The sequence below is a fragment of the Salvia hispanica genome, chromosome 6, assembly GCF_029641045.1.
Source record: "Salvia hispanica isolate PSC_SH4W2 chromosome 6, Shi_PSC_v1, whole genome shotgun sequence".
Lineage (NCBI taxonomy): Eukaryota > Viridiplantae > Streptophyta > Magnoliopsida > Lamiales > Lamiaceae > Salvia > Salvia hispanica.
Window position 1 is genome coordinate 4627510 of NC_142697.1, and position 16172 is coordinate 4643681.

The following is a 16172-nucleotide window of genomic DNA, read 5'->3' on the forward strand; positions in this document are numbered from 1 at the left end:
TAATCACATTTTTTTTTTATACTTTTTCACTTTTCAGTCTAATTTTACACCAAAAATACCTCCAAAAGCTTGGAGGGCATTTTTGTCCATAAAAAAATCGGTCAATGTCATACTTTTGATATGTTCACTTTTTCATTCTAGGTACCCCTCTCTCTTCCCTCTATCTCTCATTTTAAGTATAGAGCTTGTGTTTGTGTTACTTCTTCTTCTTCTTCTTCTTCTTCTTCTTCTCGTGTTTTTTTCCTCAATGTCGTCAGTGTCAGTAAATTACTCGGGTGAAGGGGGAAATGGTTGTAGGTGGCCTCAATTTCAATACGATAATTGTTCGTGTCGCGAAAGAACGATTCTGAAAATCGTTGTCGATGCAAGAAAGGAATCAAACGGAATGTTATACTTCATTTCAGGAGGAAGAAGGGGAGTGGGAATGGAGGGACGAGAGATGAATTTCAGGGAGAGACGAGAGGGTAGGTGAGATGAGAGAGAAGTCCATATTAGAAATTGAGTTGGGATGTAGATGTCAAAAGGGGTTTGGGTTTTGGGAGTTAGAAAATACTCTCTCCGTCTTAGTTTAAGAGTCACGTAATGCCATAAAAGTCCGTCCCAATTTAAGAGTCTCATTTAAAATCTTACATATTTGGACATAAAATTTTACCTCATTATCCACCCAAAATACACCTAAATGTCATTATCTACATAAAAATAAACTAAAAAAAGAAAAAGAAAACCCAAAAGTCAAATCATCTCACTTTCCACCAACTCACTTCATTTATTACACACTCCACCAACTCACTTCATTTATTACACACTCCACCAATTTCTTAAAACTTGTGCCATAACTAAATGGCACTCCTAATGTGCGACGGAGGGAGTATTTCACAACTAAATATTACTCCCTCTGTCCCATTAAATATGCAACTTTTGTTTTTGCGCACTTGTTTTGGAAAAATTATACTCTCTCCGTCCATGATTTAAAGAACCTTTTTGCTATTTTGGTTTGTCCACGATGTATAAAACCATTTACTTTATTCCACTTTTAGTATGTGAATTCCACATTCCACCAACTTTTTACACTCACAATCCAATACAAAACTAATACTTTAAATGGGTACCACATTCCACTCACTTTCTATCTTTACTTTTCTTCACAAAGTCAAACAATTTCTTAAAACTCGTGTCGAGTCAAAATGACTCTTTAAATGGTGGACGAAGGGAGTAATAAATAACTAAAGTTGTGAAAAAATAAAGTAAGAGAGAGAATAATGTAGAGGAGAGTCCCCTTTACATTATTTTCTTTTTTACTTTATTTTTTCTCCACTTTAATTATTTATTACTCCCTTTGTCTCATAGAAATATTTCATATTTCCTTTTTAGTTTGTTCCATACAAATAATCCATATCCATTTATGGTAACCTTTTTTCTTCTTCTCTTTTACTTTATCATTTATGGTCTCACCACCCACTACACAATTTCAACTATTTTTTTCTTCTTCTCTCTTATTTTACCAATTGCACATTAAAACTCGTGTCAACCCTAAAGGGCCTATTCGATGGGATGTAGGAAGTATCATTTTTCTAAAACATGTGTGAAAAAATAAATGTCTCATATTTAATGGGACATAGGGAGTATTATATAATTTGGTATGTGGAGTATTACATATTTGGTTCATTCCCACACACAATCAGACAAAAAAAATATATAAGTGTGTCTCCAAATCACATCCAGGCATATTCTAGAAAGCAAAAGTGTGACATTGACTGATTTTTTTTGTATGGATAAAAATGCCCTTCAAGCTTTGGAGGTATTTTTGGTGTAAAATTAGACTGAAAAGTGAAAAAGCATAACAAAATGTGATTATAATTTAGTTTAGGGACTTTTCACGATATTTTTAAAGTTTAAGTACCATTGACGTGTAAAACGCATAATTAGAGACCATTTGTATAGTTCACTCTTAATAATATTATTTAATTTTACTATTAAAAATGAAGTATTAATTTTTTATATTTAATTTCATCCCTCCATATTTGAGTACTTGAGATGTGAGAAAAACAAAAAAAAAAGAAGAGAGAGAGGTGTGTTCGGTGCTTGTTTTGAAAAAGGGGTTTGGTCTCCTAAAGTGAAAAATAAAACGTGTCGGGCTCAATTTAATGGTGGCATGGGCTTGAATTTTGATGTCATACATGGGTGTTAATTTAATTAAGTGGACCGTTTTTACTTTATTAGTGGGCCTTGGAAGTGACTTACTAAGGTGGGCCTCATCTGTTATAAGTAATTGAATTTTAGCATAATTAGAGCTCTACAAATAATTAAGATAATTTCTATTTTTAATTATTCCAATTAAGTAAATCTTTGGAAACAGTTTAAATAATTAAGTAACTCCCGACTATTTGATGATCCATAGTAAATCTTTGGGAAAATTATTAGAGCAGTAAGTTAAGATTCAAGAGTAGAATGCGTAACCCTAGTAAGAATGTAAGATAGATGCATTGCATTCTTTTACTAAAAATAGCTTTATCAGTAACTTATTTTCTTTTCTTTGAAAGGCGAACGTAAGAGCACGCACAACGGTGCCTTGCGAAAGAACTAGGCTCATGCCGTCGGCATGGCACGCACAACGGTGCCTTGCGGAAGAACTAGGCTCAAATTGTCGGCATGGCACGTGACGAGCTCGCCGATTCAATATTTTCTAAACTAAAAAATGAATCCTTTAAAAATAAATTATTCAATATTTTCTAAATAATACTACAAATACATATTAATTTTCCGATTGTAATGCAATAATCTAAATAACATTACAAAGATTTAAATCATTCATTTTTAGTTAATACTACAAAGATTTAAATAATTTGTTTTGAAATAATATACAAAGATTTAATAATACCACAAAGATTTTTAGTCTTTAAATATTACTCCCTCCATTCCATAATAATAGAGTCATTTTGCCATTTTGGTATGTTCCATAATAATAGAGTCATTTTCCTTTTTAGTAAAAGTCAACATATTTTTTCACACCTACTTACTCTCTCTTCCTTTTTTCTCTCTTCATCTCTCTACCTTTTTTCATTTTTCTCTTTTTTCTCCATTTACTTAACTCACCTAACATAATTTTTCTTAATCTACGTGTCAAAAAGTTTTGCCTCCATTACTATGGAATAGAGGGAGTATAAAACAGAAGTACAGAAACATTAAAAAACCACAAGTTTGGTGCTCTAACTCACTCCTCAAATTAAGCTAAATGGAAAAATACACCCATCCAGAGTTGAAGGGTAGAATGGTAAAAGTCAAAATTGAATTTAGAATTTATGAAACTTTTTAGTTAAAAATGTGATTTTATAAATGTTAGGTACTAAAAAGGTTTTCTTGATACTAGTTTTAGAGTTCGCTCTTTTTTTTTATTTTCATCGGATTAACAAATTATATAAAAATTAAGGCTCTGTAAAACTTATGAAGTAGACTTTGATTTATGCTTACTTCGAAAATCTATTGATTTTGGTCATTTGGTGATAATTTTTTTTTATTATTATTTTAGAGAAGAAAACATTGGTGTGAAGTACTATACAGCAAGAATCTCACTATAATGCCGAACAAATGTATTGAATTCTTTGTTTATAATTGTTACATAAGGACATCCATGATGGGGCGGAGGATGCGATGCCCTAAACCTTACAATATGCACTGTCATATCAGCATTTTATCCTCTACTTCTTCCACCAGTAATGGGGCGGACAATAGCTCGCCCTAAGCCCCGTCCTAAGTATTTTATTTATTATTTGAATATTTAAACACTACAATATTTATTTTTTATGTTTGCAAGCATATCAATTAGCAAGAATAAATATAAAAACACTATAAATTAAAGGCAAATCATATTGTCAATATTTATTTTTTATTTATTTTTTGCTTGCAAAAATGAAAAATTGTCGGAATTCATTATTGAATTTAGAGAGAAATTGAGATGAGAAAGAGAATGGAGTGAAAGGTGTGAAATGAAGTAAAAAAATTGGTGATATATATTAGAAGAAAATACAAAAAAAAATAAAAATAAAAATGTGTGCATCCTCCGCCCTATAATCCGCACCCCCTGCAATGGCGGACTAAGGGACGGAGGATAGCCCGGAGGATGCATCCTCCGTGTCATAGTCCGCGGACGATGCTTAGGGCGCGGAGGATAAAATGTGCATCGTCCGTGGTGCTGCAGTGGCGGAGGAAGGGACAGAGGATGCATCGTCCGTCGCATCCTTCGTCCCCACTGTGGATGCTCTAACTAAGCATATTTTATTGTATGGTATAACTCGATGGTAAATCATTCATTTTAAATTGGGATGTTAACTTCTCGTCATTTTATAATTTAATATGCATAGGAAATCAATTTCTTATGGCCATTACCAAACCTCTCAATTCGAACTATTTAGGTCAAGGACTTGACTAAACTCTATGCTAGCTGTTCGAATTGTGCATGCATCACATCGAAGAAACTTTGCATGATTGAGATCAATGAAATTTCATTTGTATAAAAAGGGTGAAAAGTAGTTTAGAGTTAATTAGTGTAAATCCCAACCTAAACATGATTAGATTAATTCAGCTAAACAAAAGTTTATGGTAAATCAGTGGTTGTAGGTTAATTAGGGAATTGGTTTTAACACGATTTCACTTAATTGGGTGTTTTATATTGGCCCTAAATATGCCAATGTTTGAGTAAGGACCGGCAGGTTTGTCTTAAGTCGATTGAGGTGATACCTCACTAGTTAGTTACCATCTTTGAGATTATCATGAATAATTTTTTACATGAATTATTTTTTATATATATATTTATTATGAGGATGCTTCTTTCTATATTCTACAATTTAATGTTTACATGTGACAGCAAGTATAGTAGATTTGCTTTTAATGATATAAGAGAAATACATTTTCTCATGTGTTAGTCAGAAGAATATTATGGATCATGTCAGACTTACAAAACGTATTAATACATAAACAGTATGAATATAATACTACTGTAAAAATCAATTAACAGAAATTTACCTAAGAAAAGTTTTCATTATTATCATGTATGCATTACTATTTACACATTAAAGATCAACAACCGATATATTTAATTATGATGACAACGAATATTAATAAATAAGTAAATTAATTGATTTTCAAATTCTCACTTTAATGTAATTCTAAATTAATCACAACTCTCTCAATATGTATCGAATGTTTCGATGTTAATTTGATTTACGTAATAAACATTGCACCGGACCTATATATTGCCAATCCACACTATCTTGCAAGTCAAGTACTTATTGTTTTGACCTACTCACACACAACTAATGAGTCATTAACATAAGCTATAAAATATTATACTCATAACATCGTACGACAAAATAATCAACCAATTTGTATAATAAGACAAAATGCAATGTACATACATAAATTCAAATATATACATAGAGAAAGAAGGTTTTGACAAATGTGGTTTGGCCTGTTGACCTACGAAAGGAAAGTGAAAATCAGTTAGATAAATTATGGTAATAAAAAAATTGATATCATAAACTAGGGTTAGCAAGTACCATCATTTCTTCTTCATGATACATTTGATATGTATGAGTCTATGACCACTCACACTCATTTCCCACTATACCCAACTAGTACCTAGTTGTCTACAATAAATAAGACATCAATTCCCACATTAAATTTCAAGCTTCATTGCAATATTTGTTTCAAGTATTCAAAGAGCTTCACCAAAAATAATTAAAACAAGGAATAGAGAATAATGGCTCTGTTCACTGCTGAACACTTGGCTTTCTTATTTGGCCTTCTAGGTAACACTCCTTTTGACCCATGTTTCTTGTATTTTTCTATTTCGGCTTCCAACTACTTACATTATTTATACTTTAAGTAAGAATTATGGTATTTAATTAATATATTAGAGTTAATTAAGTATTCCATTATTAAGTACAATATCTTATTACACTTAAATACTAATTTAATTATACTAAAAAGTCAATCTCAAATTAATGACCTAAAATGAAAAGTGTGAGTAATATGGGACAGAATTGGTGAGCTTTCTAGCTTTGTAGCAATGAAATGATTTATGTAACTACAAAATTTCATCTTCGATTTTTCATTCTTTTCTTGCCAAAATTTTCAGGGAATGTTATATCGTTCTTGGTATTCTTGGCACCTATGTAAGAACCTAACTACCCATCTTGATTCATTTTTAAATGTATACACACAAATGTTAGTTATATTTTAAGAATACATACATACATATATGAACAGGCCAACTTTCTACACAATTTGGAAGAGGAAGTCATCCGAAGGGTTTCAAGCATTGCCATATTCAGTAGCATTTTTCAGTGCTTCCTTGTTGTTATACTACGCTTTCCTTAAAACCGGAGAGTTTATGATCATTACTATAAACGGCATTGGATGTTTCATCGAGACGGTTTACCTCTTGATCTACATAATATATGCACCCAAGAAGTCCAAGGTACGCAAACCTTGCACTCCCTATGTCCCATTTCATGTGACACATTTATTTTTCGCACGTGTTTTTGGAAAATCGATTCTTTTATTTATAATAGTAAGATCATTCATGTTCATCACAATTACTCGTTTTACCCCTCTCAGTTATTCACAGTGGCTCTCGTTCTCATATTCAACGTTGGAGGGTTAGGGTTGGTCATGCTAGTCTCTCTACTAGCTTTCCATGGTGCAAGCAGAGTTACTTTGGTGGGATGGATATGTTGTATTTTAAACCTAGCTGTATTTGCTGCCCCTTTTAGCATCATGGTAGGTTATTTCAATTTTAGTTATTTTAATTTACTCGATACGATAATTTTATTTTAAATCTTTGTACGTGTTACTTTGCGCAGAAGCGTGTGATCAAGACGAAAAGTGTAGAGTACATGCCATTCACTTTGTCATTTTGTCTTACCCTTTGTGCTACAATGTGGTTTTTCTATGGATTCTTCATCAATGACTATTACATTGCAGTAAGTGGCTATGTTTGGATTATATTCAAGAAAGTATTCCATCATTTAATTCGAACTAATTTTGATCTTCAATCTAGGGTCCAAATATTTTGGGATTTTTGTTCGGGATTGTTCAAATGATCTTGTACTTCGTCTACAAAAATGCCAAGAAGGACGATGGGGAGCTCAAGCCGACCAAGAATATCGAGAAGAACATGAACCTCGAGGAAGCCAAGGAGGTTGAAATCGTCTCTAAATGATTTGAAGATGAAGAGGAAAGACATTACAATAATAGCAATCTATTCTATACTAAGCATTTAGAAACAATCCAGCATGATATTGTTTCTACGTAGTACTAAATAAATTCCATTGCCAATTATCCTTTTCAGAATTTCTCCTAGCTCCTTCATACTTTAGTGAAATATTTATACTATGTAAATTTTGATTACATATTTGGATATTTCACTATAGAAAGGCATTGGGAATATAATTATTCATTTTCCTAGTTTTGGTGATCATATATATACTCAATCAATTCATTAATCAGAAGGAGCATATTTTGATTAATTAGGTTGGTATCATACGGAAGCTTCCCGGAAAGTACACAAATTAGATTGTCCAATGATAGGTAATGATATTAGAGAAATTATTTGAAGAGAGCAAGAAAAAAGAAGAAAATCGGTTTCTCTTACAGAGAATTGTGAGAATGATAAATGTTTTAAATCTTCGTTCTTATTTCTGATCAAATATTATTCACGTATTTATAAATTATAAAATTTGTGATACACAAAATAAATCAAATCAAATCCTACAAATCCTAAGGAAATAAATCAAACCAAATCCTAAAGTTATCATGGGTCCTCAGGGCAGTGGTGCATATTCGTGATTATTATGTTTGATATTTTGTTTTATACGTACTTTTAGTGGTATTAAAATACGTACGCTGACCAACGGGTCGCAGCGCAGTTGGTAGCGTGAAGCTGTGGTGACCATGAGGTTACGGGTTCAAACCCCATCACTCGCTGGGAGACTTTCGGCCTTAATCCGCAAGCCAGGTCAAGCAGGATTAGTCGGATTCGTTCGGTTTCGTTCAATATACATGTGGTTAAAACCAAAAAAAATACGTACGCTGAATTAGCAATTGACTTCATCAATGAATATCTTTGTAACACTCTCTATAAAATTTGATAGGGAAGAGTACATCAATGAATGATGAATCACCTCTTCTGGTACATATTGTAGAGAAATAGATGATTTAAGGGAGAGGCGTGTACTTCTTGACTGAGCTTAAACTAATTTTCTTTCTCTTCGGATGTAAAAGAACGTTAGGATCTTTTCAGGTCACAAACCACAAAAGGCATACGGATGGCACACTGGGTTGGCGAACGTCAGGGCACTCGTAATAAGACGCCGATCGGCGAACGCTGCAGGGGCTTTCGCGCTCGTGCGCAATTGCCAGTCTGATCGGTGCTGGATCTCGTTCTCGTATTCCGTCAAGCACCGGCGGAAATGAGGACATGCCTACTCCCCCTCCACCTGGTAAAAAAGCATTAAAATCTGATATTTTTGTTAAACATTACAAGAAGAACCCGGTGGTAGTTCCAAGTCCTAATGATCCGCTCTCTAAAGAAGAGACAACAACGTTTCATGCATATTGTAACTATTGTGACAAAGTCTACAAATTTGAGAGTGGTGGGAGATATGGCACTCTCCGTCGTTATTTAACGACAAAGCATTCGGTAGAATGTGGCACTACCGCTAACCAAACCCAACTAAACTTCCCTCCTGATGGCTCAGGTTCGTCTCAATCAGGTGCGCCTCTTTTTAAATATGATCCTACAAATGTGACTGAAGCTATGACTAGATGGGCTACAATGAAGCATTTACACAACTTGGGAAACAAGTGAACATTTGCTCAGAGTTGTTTTAATAAACATTCATACATGGGCATTAACTGTTCATTTTTTGGACGCTAGTTGGACTTTGAACAAGCATTTAATTGGTTTTAGAGAATTTCCTACACCACACTGTACCCGAAATTGCTTCATTAATTGTTAAAGTGTTGAATGAATTTCTATTATACAAGTATTAGTGAGTTGATTGCGGCTTGTTCTCCGCGAGTTATCGATGACAAGTATTTTCATCAAATATGCATGTCATATTTTGAATTTATGGCTCCATTTGGAACATGAAATTGGAATTGAATTGGAATTGGAATTCCAATTCCAATTCAATTCCAAATCCCAAATGTTCGGTAAAATGAAGAATTGATATGGAATTGAATTGACATGTTTGGTAAACATACACACAATGCACACACTACACACACTTCACATATTTCACATATTTCACACATTACACACACTACACACATTTCAAATATTTCACACACTACACACACTACACACACTACACACACTCCACACACTTCACATATTTCACACACTACACACACTTCACATATTTCACACACTACACACATTTCACATATTTCACACACTACACACACTTCACACATTTCACATATTTCACTCACTTCACACACTACACACACTTCACACATTTAACATATTTCACTCACTTCACACATTTCACACACTACACACACTTCACACATTTCACACACTTCACACACTACACACATTTCACATATTTCACATAGTTCGCACACTATACACACTTCACACACTAGACATATTTCACACACTTCACACTTTACACACATTTTACACATTTCAAGCATCCAATTTTTTTTCAGTTCTAGATTTTTTTTCGATCCGAATAAAAAAAACTAAAATTTTTCAAAAGTTTATATTGAGCCAAATTTGAAATTTTAGTTTGTGAATAGTGTGTGTATTTTGGTTATAGTGTGCGTAGTGTGTGTATTTTGTGTAAAATTTATGTCGTGTGTGTATTTTGTGTGTAATGTGTGTAATATATGTATTTAGTGCATAATGTATGTAACGTGTGTATTTTGTGTAGTGTGTGTATAGTGTGAAATGTGTGAAATTTGTGTAGTGTGTAATGTGTGAAATATGTTAAATGCGTGAAATATATGAAGTGTGTAAAGTGAGTGAAATATGTGAAGTATGTGAAGTGAGTGAAATATGTGAAATGTGTGTAGTGTGTGAAATGTTAGAAGTGTGTGTAGTGTGTGAAATATGTGTGTGTAGTGTGTGAAATATGTGAAATGTGTGTGGGTGTGTGAAATTTGTGTAATGTGTGTAGTGTGTGAAGTGTGTGAAGTGAGTGAAATATGTGAAAAGTGTGAAGTGTGTGTAGTGTGTGAAATATGTGAAATGTGTGTAGTGTGTGTAGTGTGTAAAATGTGTGCAGTGTGTGTAGTGTGTGAAATATGTGTAGTGTGTGAAATGTGTGAAATGTGTGTAGTGTGTGAGATGTGTGAAATGTGTGAAATATCTGAAATATGTAAAGTGTGTAGTGTGTGAAATGTGTGTAGTGTGTGAAATTTGTATAGTGTGTGTGAAATGTGTATAGAGGGTAGTGACTATGTGGAATTCCAATTTTCTACTTTTGATATGAAATTCAAATCATGGAATTGAAAATTTTGGAATTATAATTCAATTCTAATTCTATACATTTTTGTGATACCAAACAATGGAATTGGAATTGGAGCCTCCAATTCCAATTCCATAGCTCCAATTCCATGTTCCCAAACATACCCTATGTGTACAAGATGCGCTTCAATTATGAAAAAGCATGTTACTCCTATTATGAAAAAACATGTTTCCTCAATTTAGTTATATAGAAACATCTTCTTCGCCGACCAAGAGTATATACTTATAAATTTATTGTTCAAAACTTCAAGTCTTTTTTGTAATTTGTAAATAGCTTCATTGTAGTCTTGTGGAAATTTGCAGGTACATTTAAATTTATTATTTACGACTTCAAGTCTTTTGTAAATTGTGATTGTTGTAACTTGTAGTCTCGTTTAAATTTATATCGATAAAATTGCAATTTTCATCATTATTGTTTAAATTTTAGTTACGCACATTTAATAGATGAATAAACACTAAAATGCCAAAAATAAAATTCAAACCGCCGAACCGGCCTTGAACCGCCGCCAGAACCAGAGCCGCCTAAACCTTGTTGGGCCGGTTCAGGTTCAACGATTTTATGAACTGTGAACCGTGTGCATACCTAACTGAATATATTCTAGAGGCGTTCGGAATCGGCTATTTTTGAACTGTGTGCATACCTAAACTTAATAGGTGTTCCCATAAAAGTTTTTATAATAAGAAGTCATGCTCGTTTATAACTTATCCGGTTAAATATTAATAGCTCTGAACTCGACCGCTATTAAATTAAAAAAAAAAAAGTTAATTAATTAAAGCTAGCTATAAAATTAAATTGATTAGTAGATCTTAAAATATTAAATATGAAAAATAAATAAATAAAAAGTTAAGTCCGTATTATTCGTCATTTGAATTTGGACATATGTGAGTATGCATTAATTTTTACCATTGTAAATATAAGATGAGTCCAATATATCCAAAAGTGTGTGTCAAAGAAAACAATATAATAGAGAGACATAATTGATTACATGGATTAACTATTTTCTAAACTTATATCTACATGAAATTCCAAGATAACAAGCACAATGCATACATATACCAAAACGAGTATATCTCTTATTGCATCTAAATCCACCATAAAATCTCCTCATTTCCCATTTGTTGTTGGAATATTCTTGGTGACCACCTCAAGGTCACAATTTGTATCCACGCCTATTTTTTCATTTCCAACAAAATTCATATTCATTTCAATATCTTTTCCGGAGTTTGAGACACTCTCCTTGAGCTCAAAATTTGTTTGCACAAGTTTCTTTTTGTCCTTGTAGATGAAGTACAAAATCATTTGGGTAACTCCTAATAGAAGTCCCAAAATATTTGGCAACTGTCAAAAAAAATTAAAATCAAATCACAAAAATATGAATAAATTGAGAAATTAATTCATTTGTCACACTTACTGCAATGTAGTAGTCCCTGATGAAGAATCCATGGCAAAACCAACTTGCAGCACAAAGGGAAAGGAAAAATGATAGTGCAAATGGCATGAACTCTACACTTCTCGTTCTAATGACTTGTCTCTATAAAAAAATTAAGTAAAAATACGTACTTATGTTTATTTCATGCTCACACCAACAAGCAGTTGTTATAAGTATCTTACAAAGACGGAAAAAAATATATTTACCATGACGCTTAGAGGAGCGGCAAACACAGCTATATTGATGATGGCACAAACCCATCCTACTAAAGCAACCCTCTTTGAGCCATTTACAGCTAGTAGAGAAACTAGCATGATCACCCCTAAACCTCCTCCATTGAATAGTAGAATCCATCTCATTGTGAAAATCTTAAACAAAAATCACATTATCAATCATAAAAGCTTGTATTCTGTATAAATATACATGTAGGGCGCGGGTTAGATTGTTATCAGCTCAACCTTTAAACCAAACCCAATAAGGCCTAGCCCAACCAAAATCATCGGGTCCTTATTGGGTTGGGCTGACCCAATAATGACCCAAACCCATTAACTTAGTTTGTGTTTGTGTCATACCGAAATTTTTTCAACCCTACCATCGATGATAAGTATGATACAATTCGAGTAGACACGACCCAAACATGATATTATACAATTAAAACTTGATATTAAACGATTAAGTGTGAAACTACACAATTAAAACATAACATAACTCGATTAATATTTTTTCACGATTTAAATTTAAAAAATAAAACTAAAGTATATATTTTTGTAAAATAACTAAGATAATAATATTATTTCTTAATGGAATATTCGAACCCAGCCCGAAATCAGTAGGTTCACTTCGTGCGTTTTCGTATGAAGTTGAAAATTGCAATGGAGTAAATTGTGGTACCTTAATCTTGTTTGGAGCGTATAGTATGTAGAGGAAGATGTATAGTGCTTCAATGACGCAACCAATACCATTAATGCTAACGATCATATAGGCATTGGTTTTAAGGTAAGCATAGTAAAGCAACAATGAGGCACTGAAAAATGAAATTGAATATGGTATTGATTGAAACCCTTCCGACGATTTCTTCCTACAAATTCTGTAAAATGTTGGCCTGCATATAATTAAACATTATTACACAATTATTACTATACAAATCCAAATTAATGCATATATAAACTTTTTGTTGTTTGGCTCTTACAGTGGCGCCAAGAATACTAGAAAAGATATTATATTTCCTGCAAAACGAGACAAAATATATTTTATTAGAATTAGAAAATAAAAAATATGCACATCATTTTTATAGTACTAGGAAAGTGAAACGTAAAACTTACCCAATAGGCCAAAAATGATAGCTAATTTCTCAGCACTCAAAAATGCCATTTTATTCTTTTATTTTGTCAAATGATGCAATATTGGAACACTTTTTTCTAAAAACAAATCGGCACATGAGTAGTATTATTATTATTATCACAACTTATTTATACTTGAGACTATTGTATTTGCGTATAGGCAATTTATGCTAAATGCTTGGCCTATAATCACGGTATAATTGTACGTTGTTAATATACCAAACAAGGAAGAAATATACGACTAATTAATTCATTAATTCAGACATATGGTTTGCCACGTACTTTTTATTGACAGTAACCTAAACTTTAATAATTCCATACCTAATATCAAAAAATTTGGCATACTTTTTTGTGATATACAAACTTACCAATAATCCATCTCACCTGCTGTCATATTTATTAACTCCAAACAAAAATCTAATCAATTTTTTCCTTCACCACTGATATACTACTAATTTATAATGAGTTGTTTTAGAATTGTTTTGCCCTCAAAGATTAATTAGTAAGGCTAAAAGGTCCAAATTTACCTGAATTTGCATTTATGAAAGTTGGATCAAAAGTACGTAGCTTTTTCATTTTTGTGATGATTGTAATTTTGAAACAACATTGTTTGTAAGATTGATTGCAATTGTTTTAGATAAGCGTGTTACTACAATATTTTTCCACGCCACATCCTAAATCTTATTAATTCAATGTTTGCAACAAGATCGTGTTACAATTGTCAAATTTTATTTAATCTGTAAATTTTCCAAAACAAAGATTATTAATTTTATGGTCAAGTAAATTATCGTTGGTCACTTAAGTTATTGAAAAATCATAGTCATTAAAGCCTATGGCTCGTTTAATGGCATAAATATTTTGGTATATTAATAAATTAATTATACTAGTACTAATATATTAACAAATATTATAATATTAGTAATGTATTAGTATAAAATTGAAATTTAATCAGGTTCGTAATTAAGAACTAGTTGGTTCTGGTTAAAACCAAAAATCGATTACCAAAAATCTCAAATTCAGTACCAGCCCAAAAATCGATTTTCCGATTCTCAGTTCCTTAATTAACTAGTCAGTTCCCATCTGATTTCCGATTAACCAAGAACCGAAGAACTGGTTAAGCATCCCTATAAAAATTACTATATTTAATTATCATACGTGACCCTAAACTATGTTTATCGGTGGGGTGGGTCGACCGCCACCTCACCCCACATTTTAAAAAAAAATAAATGAATTAAATTGCCTCAATCTCAAGTAGACCGCGGTCTCTCTCCGTACAAACACCAACCAGGCGGTCTCCATTCCATCATCCAATGAGATTGTGCCAAATGGCACAATCTCATTGGTTGATATATATATATATATATATACTTTTAAATTAATATATCTTTAATATAAAATATTATAAAACTATATCAAAATTCATAATTTTCTTCCTCTATAAATAGAGACCACATTTGCTATAGTTTGCATACAAAAAAAAAATATCTCTTTCCTCCTCCTATAATCCTTCTTATTTGATAAAATTTCATATTTTTTAATTTACTTTGTTGCTAACTATGGAGGATGATGAGAATAACATATTCTCCAATTCCCCAAATTTCTATCCTTCCCAAAACTACAACCCTTCCCAAAATTTTAATCCTTCTCAAGATTATTTCCCTAGTTTTGATGATTTTCCAAATTCTGATCAATTCCAAAATTCATTTCAAAACCAACATTCAAGCCAAGTCATATCACCAACCAACTTGAGTGCTTCAAACACTCCACATGATTGGAGTGAGCAAGAAGACATGTCATTAATGTCTGCTTATTGTTTCGTGAGCAGGGATGCAGTTGTTGGCACCAACCAAACTAATGTCCATCGATGGCAAAAGGTTCTTGATCAATATGAGGAAGCAAGAAAAGAAAATCCAGGAATGGGCCAACAAAGAAGTTTAGAGTCATTGAGACAACGCTACAAACGACTCAACACAAATGTCACAAAGTGGATTGGTGCATACAAAAAAGCGCATGATCGAGCTACGAGTGGCCAGTCTAAAGAGGACATTGAGAAAACCGCTCAACAACTGTATGGTAAGAGAAAATTTACTCACCATAAGGTGTTTGAGGAGGTGATGAGATACAATCCTAAGTGGGAACTGAAATTGAATAGTACTGGTTCAACGCGTTTCCAGCCAGATGAAGATAGTCTTGAAGAAAGTCGTGGGAGCTCAAAAAGGTCGAGGACTAGTGAGGAAGGAGGACCTCAAATTGACTCCATTCCTGAGAGTTGTTCTTCAACATTGCAACGTCCTACCGGAAGAGATCAAGCTAAGAGTAAGGCTAAAAGAAGAGGCAAAGAAGTTACAACGTCATCATATACAATCCCTAATGATTTCATTGCAGCACTGCGTGAAATGAGAGTCACACATGAAAGAGAATGTGATATTCAAGAACGGAAGATCAAAGCAGCTAGTGATATTCAGGAACGGAACATCAAGACAGCTATCCTTACTCCGCTGATGGCTATGAGGGACTTAACTCCAGAAGAAGAAACGTTGAAACGCAATCTAATAGCAGAATTGTTTGGGAATTGATCATAGTTTATCTGTTTTCAATGTATGTTTCTTATTATGCAAATTTCAACTTCTGTTGCTTAGTGTGTAATCTTCAATTTCTGTTGCTTAGTATGTAATCTTTAATTTCTGTTGCTTATGTAACTTCCAGTTTATGTGATAAGCCCTTCAATCAAAGTATGACTACATGACATCACAAGTGGGAGTGGAATCCAATGACATCCCATGTGATCAAGAAAATCAAAGTATGATTACATGACAAGTCATTTCTATCACAAGTGGTGGTGGAATCCAATGATAACCCATGTGA

At 32.9% G+C, this 16172-nt stretch overlaps 3 protein-coding genes across 3 annotated transcripts; 2 read left to right on the top strand and 1 right to left on the bottom strand.

The window, feature by feature from the left end:
* The first annotated feature begins 5670 nt into the window (after positions 1-5670).
* On the top strand, positions 5671-7464 carry LOC125197320 (bidirectional sugar transporter NEC1-like). The gene is made up of 6 exons (XM_048096054.2): positions 5671-5804; positions 6134-6170; positions 6265-6475; positions 6616-6777; positions 6861-6980; positions 7058-7464. The coding sequence occupies exons 1-6, from the start codon at positions 5756-5758 to the stop codon at positions 7217-7219; spliced, it is 741 nt and encodes a 246-aa protein (XP_047952011.1). The 5' UTR covers positions 5671-5755; the 3' UTR covers positions 7220-7464.
* Positions 7465-11468: 4004 nt separating this feature from the next.
* LOC125192026 (bidirectional sugar transporter NEC1-like) lies at positions 11469-13393 on the bottom strand. The gene is made up of 6 exons (XM_048089478.2): positions 13290-13393; positions 13157-13193; positions 12859-13069; positions 12174-12335; positions 11950-12069; positions 11469-11876 (listed from the first exon to the last, which is right to left on the bottom strand). Exons 1-6 carry the CDS (start codon positions 13336-13338, stop codon positions 11643-11645), a joined length of 813 nt encoding a protein of 270 aa, XP_047945435.1. The 5' UTR covers positions 13339-13393; the 3' UTR covers positions 11469-11642.
* Positions 13394-14863: 1470 nt separating this feature from the next.
* LOC125195024 (uncharacterized) lies at positions 14864-15883 on the top strand. Its single transcript, XM_048093230.2, has one exon. It carries the CDS (start codon positions 14864-14866, stop codon positions 15881-15883), a length of 1020 nt encoding a protein of 339 aa, XP_047949187.2.
* Positions 15884-16172: the final 289 nt, after the last annotated feature.

Excerpts from the sequence above, each read along its gene's own strand:
- LOC125192026 (XM_048089478.2), bottom strand. The coding sequence starts at position 13,338 with ATGGCATTTTTGAGTGCTGAGAAATTAGCTATCATTTTTGGCCTATTG. Across the intron at positions 13,194-13,289 it reads TATCATTTTTGGCCTATTGG|GAAATATAATATCTTTTCTA; the intron begins GTAAGTTTTACG and ends CTCGTTTTGCAG. Across the intron at positions 12,336-12,858 it reads ACGCTCCAAACAAGATTAAG|ATTTTCACAATGAGATGGAT; the intron begins GTACCACAATTT and ends TTTTTGTTTAAG.
- LOC125197320 (XM_048096054.2), top strand. The coding sequence starts at position 5,756 with ATGGCTCTGTTCACTGCTGAACACTTGGCTTTCTTATTTGGCCTTCTA. Across the intron at positions 5,805-6,133 it reads TTTCTTATTTGGCCTTCTAG|GGAATGTTATATCGTTCTTG; the intron begins GTAACACTCCTT and ends CAAAATTTTCAG. Across the intron at positions 6,476-6,615 it reads ATGCACCCAAGAAGTCCAAG|TTATTCACAGTGGCTCTCGT; the intron begins GTACGCAAACCT and ends TACCCCTCTCAG.
- LOC125195024 (XM_048093230.2), top strand. The coding sequence starts at position 14,864 with ATGGAGGATGATGAGAATAACATATTCTCCAATTCCCCAAATTTCTAT.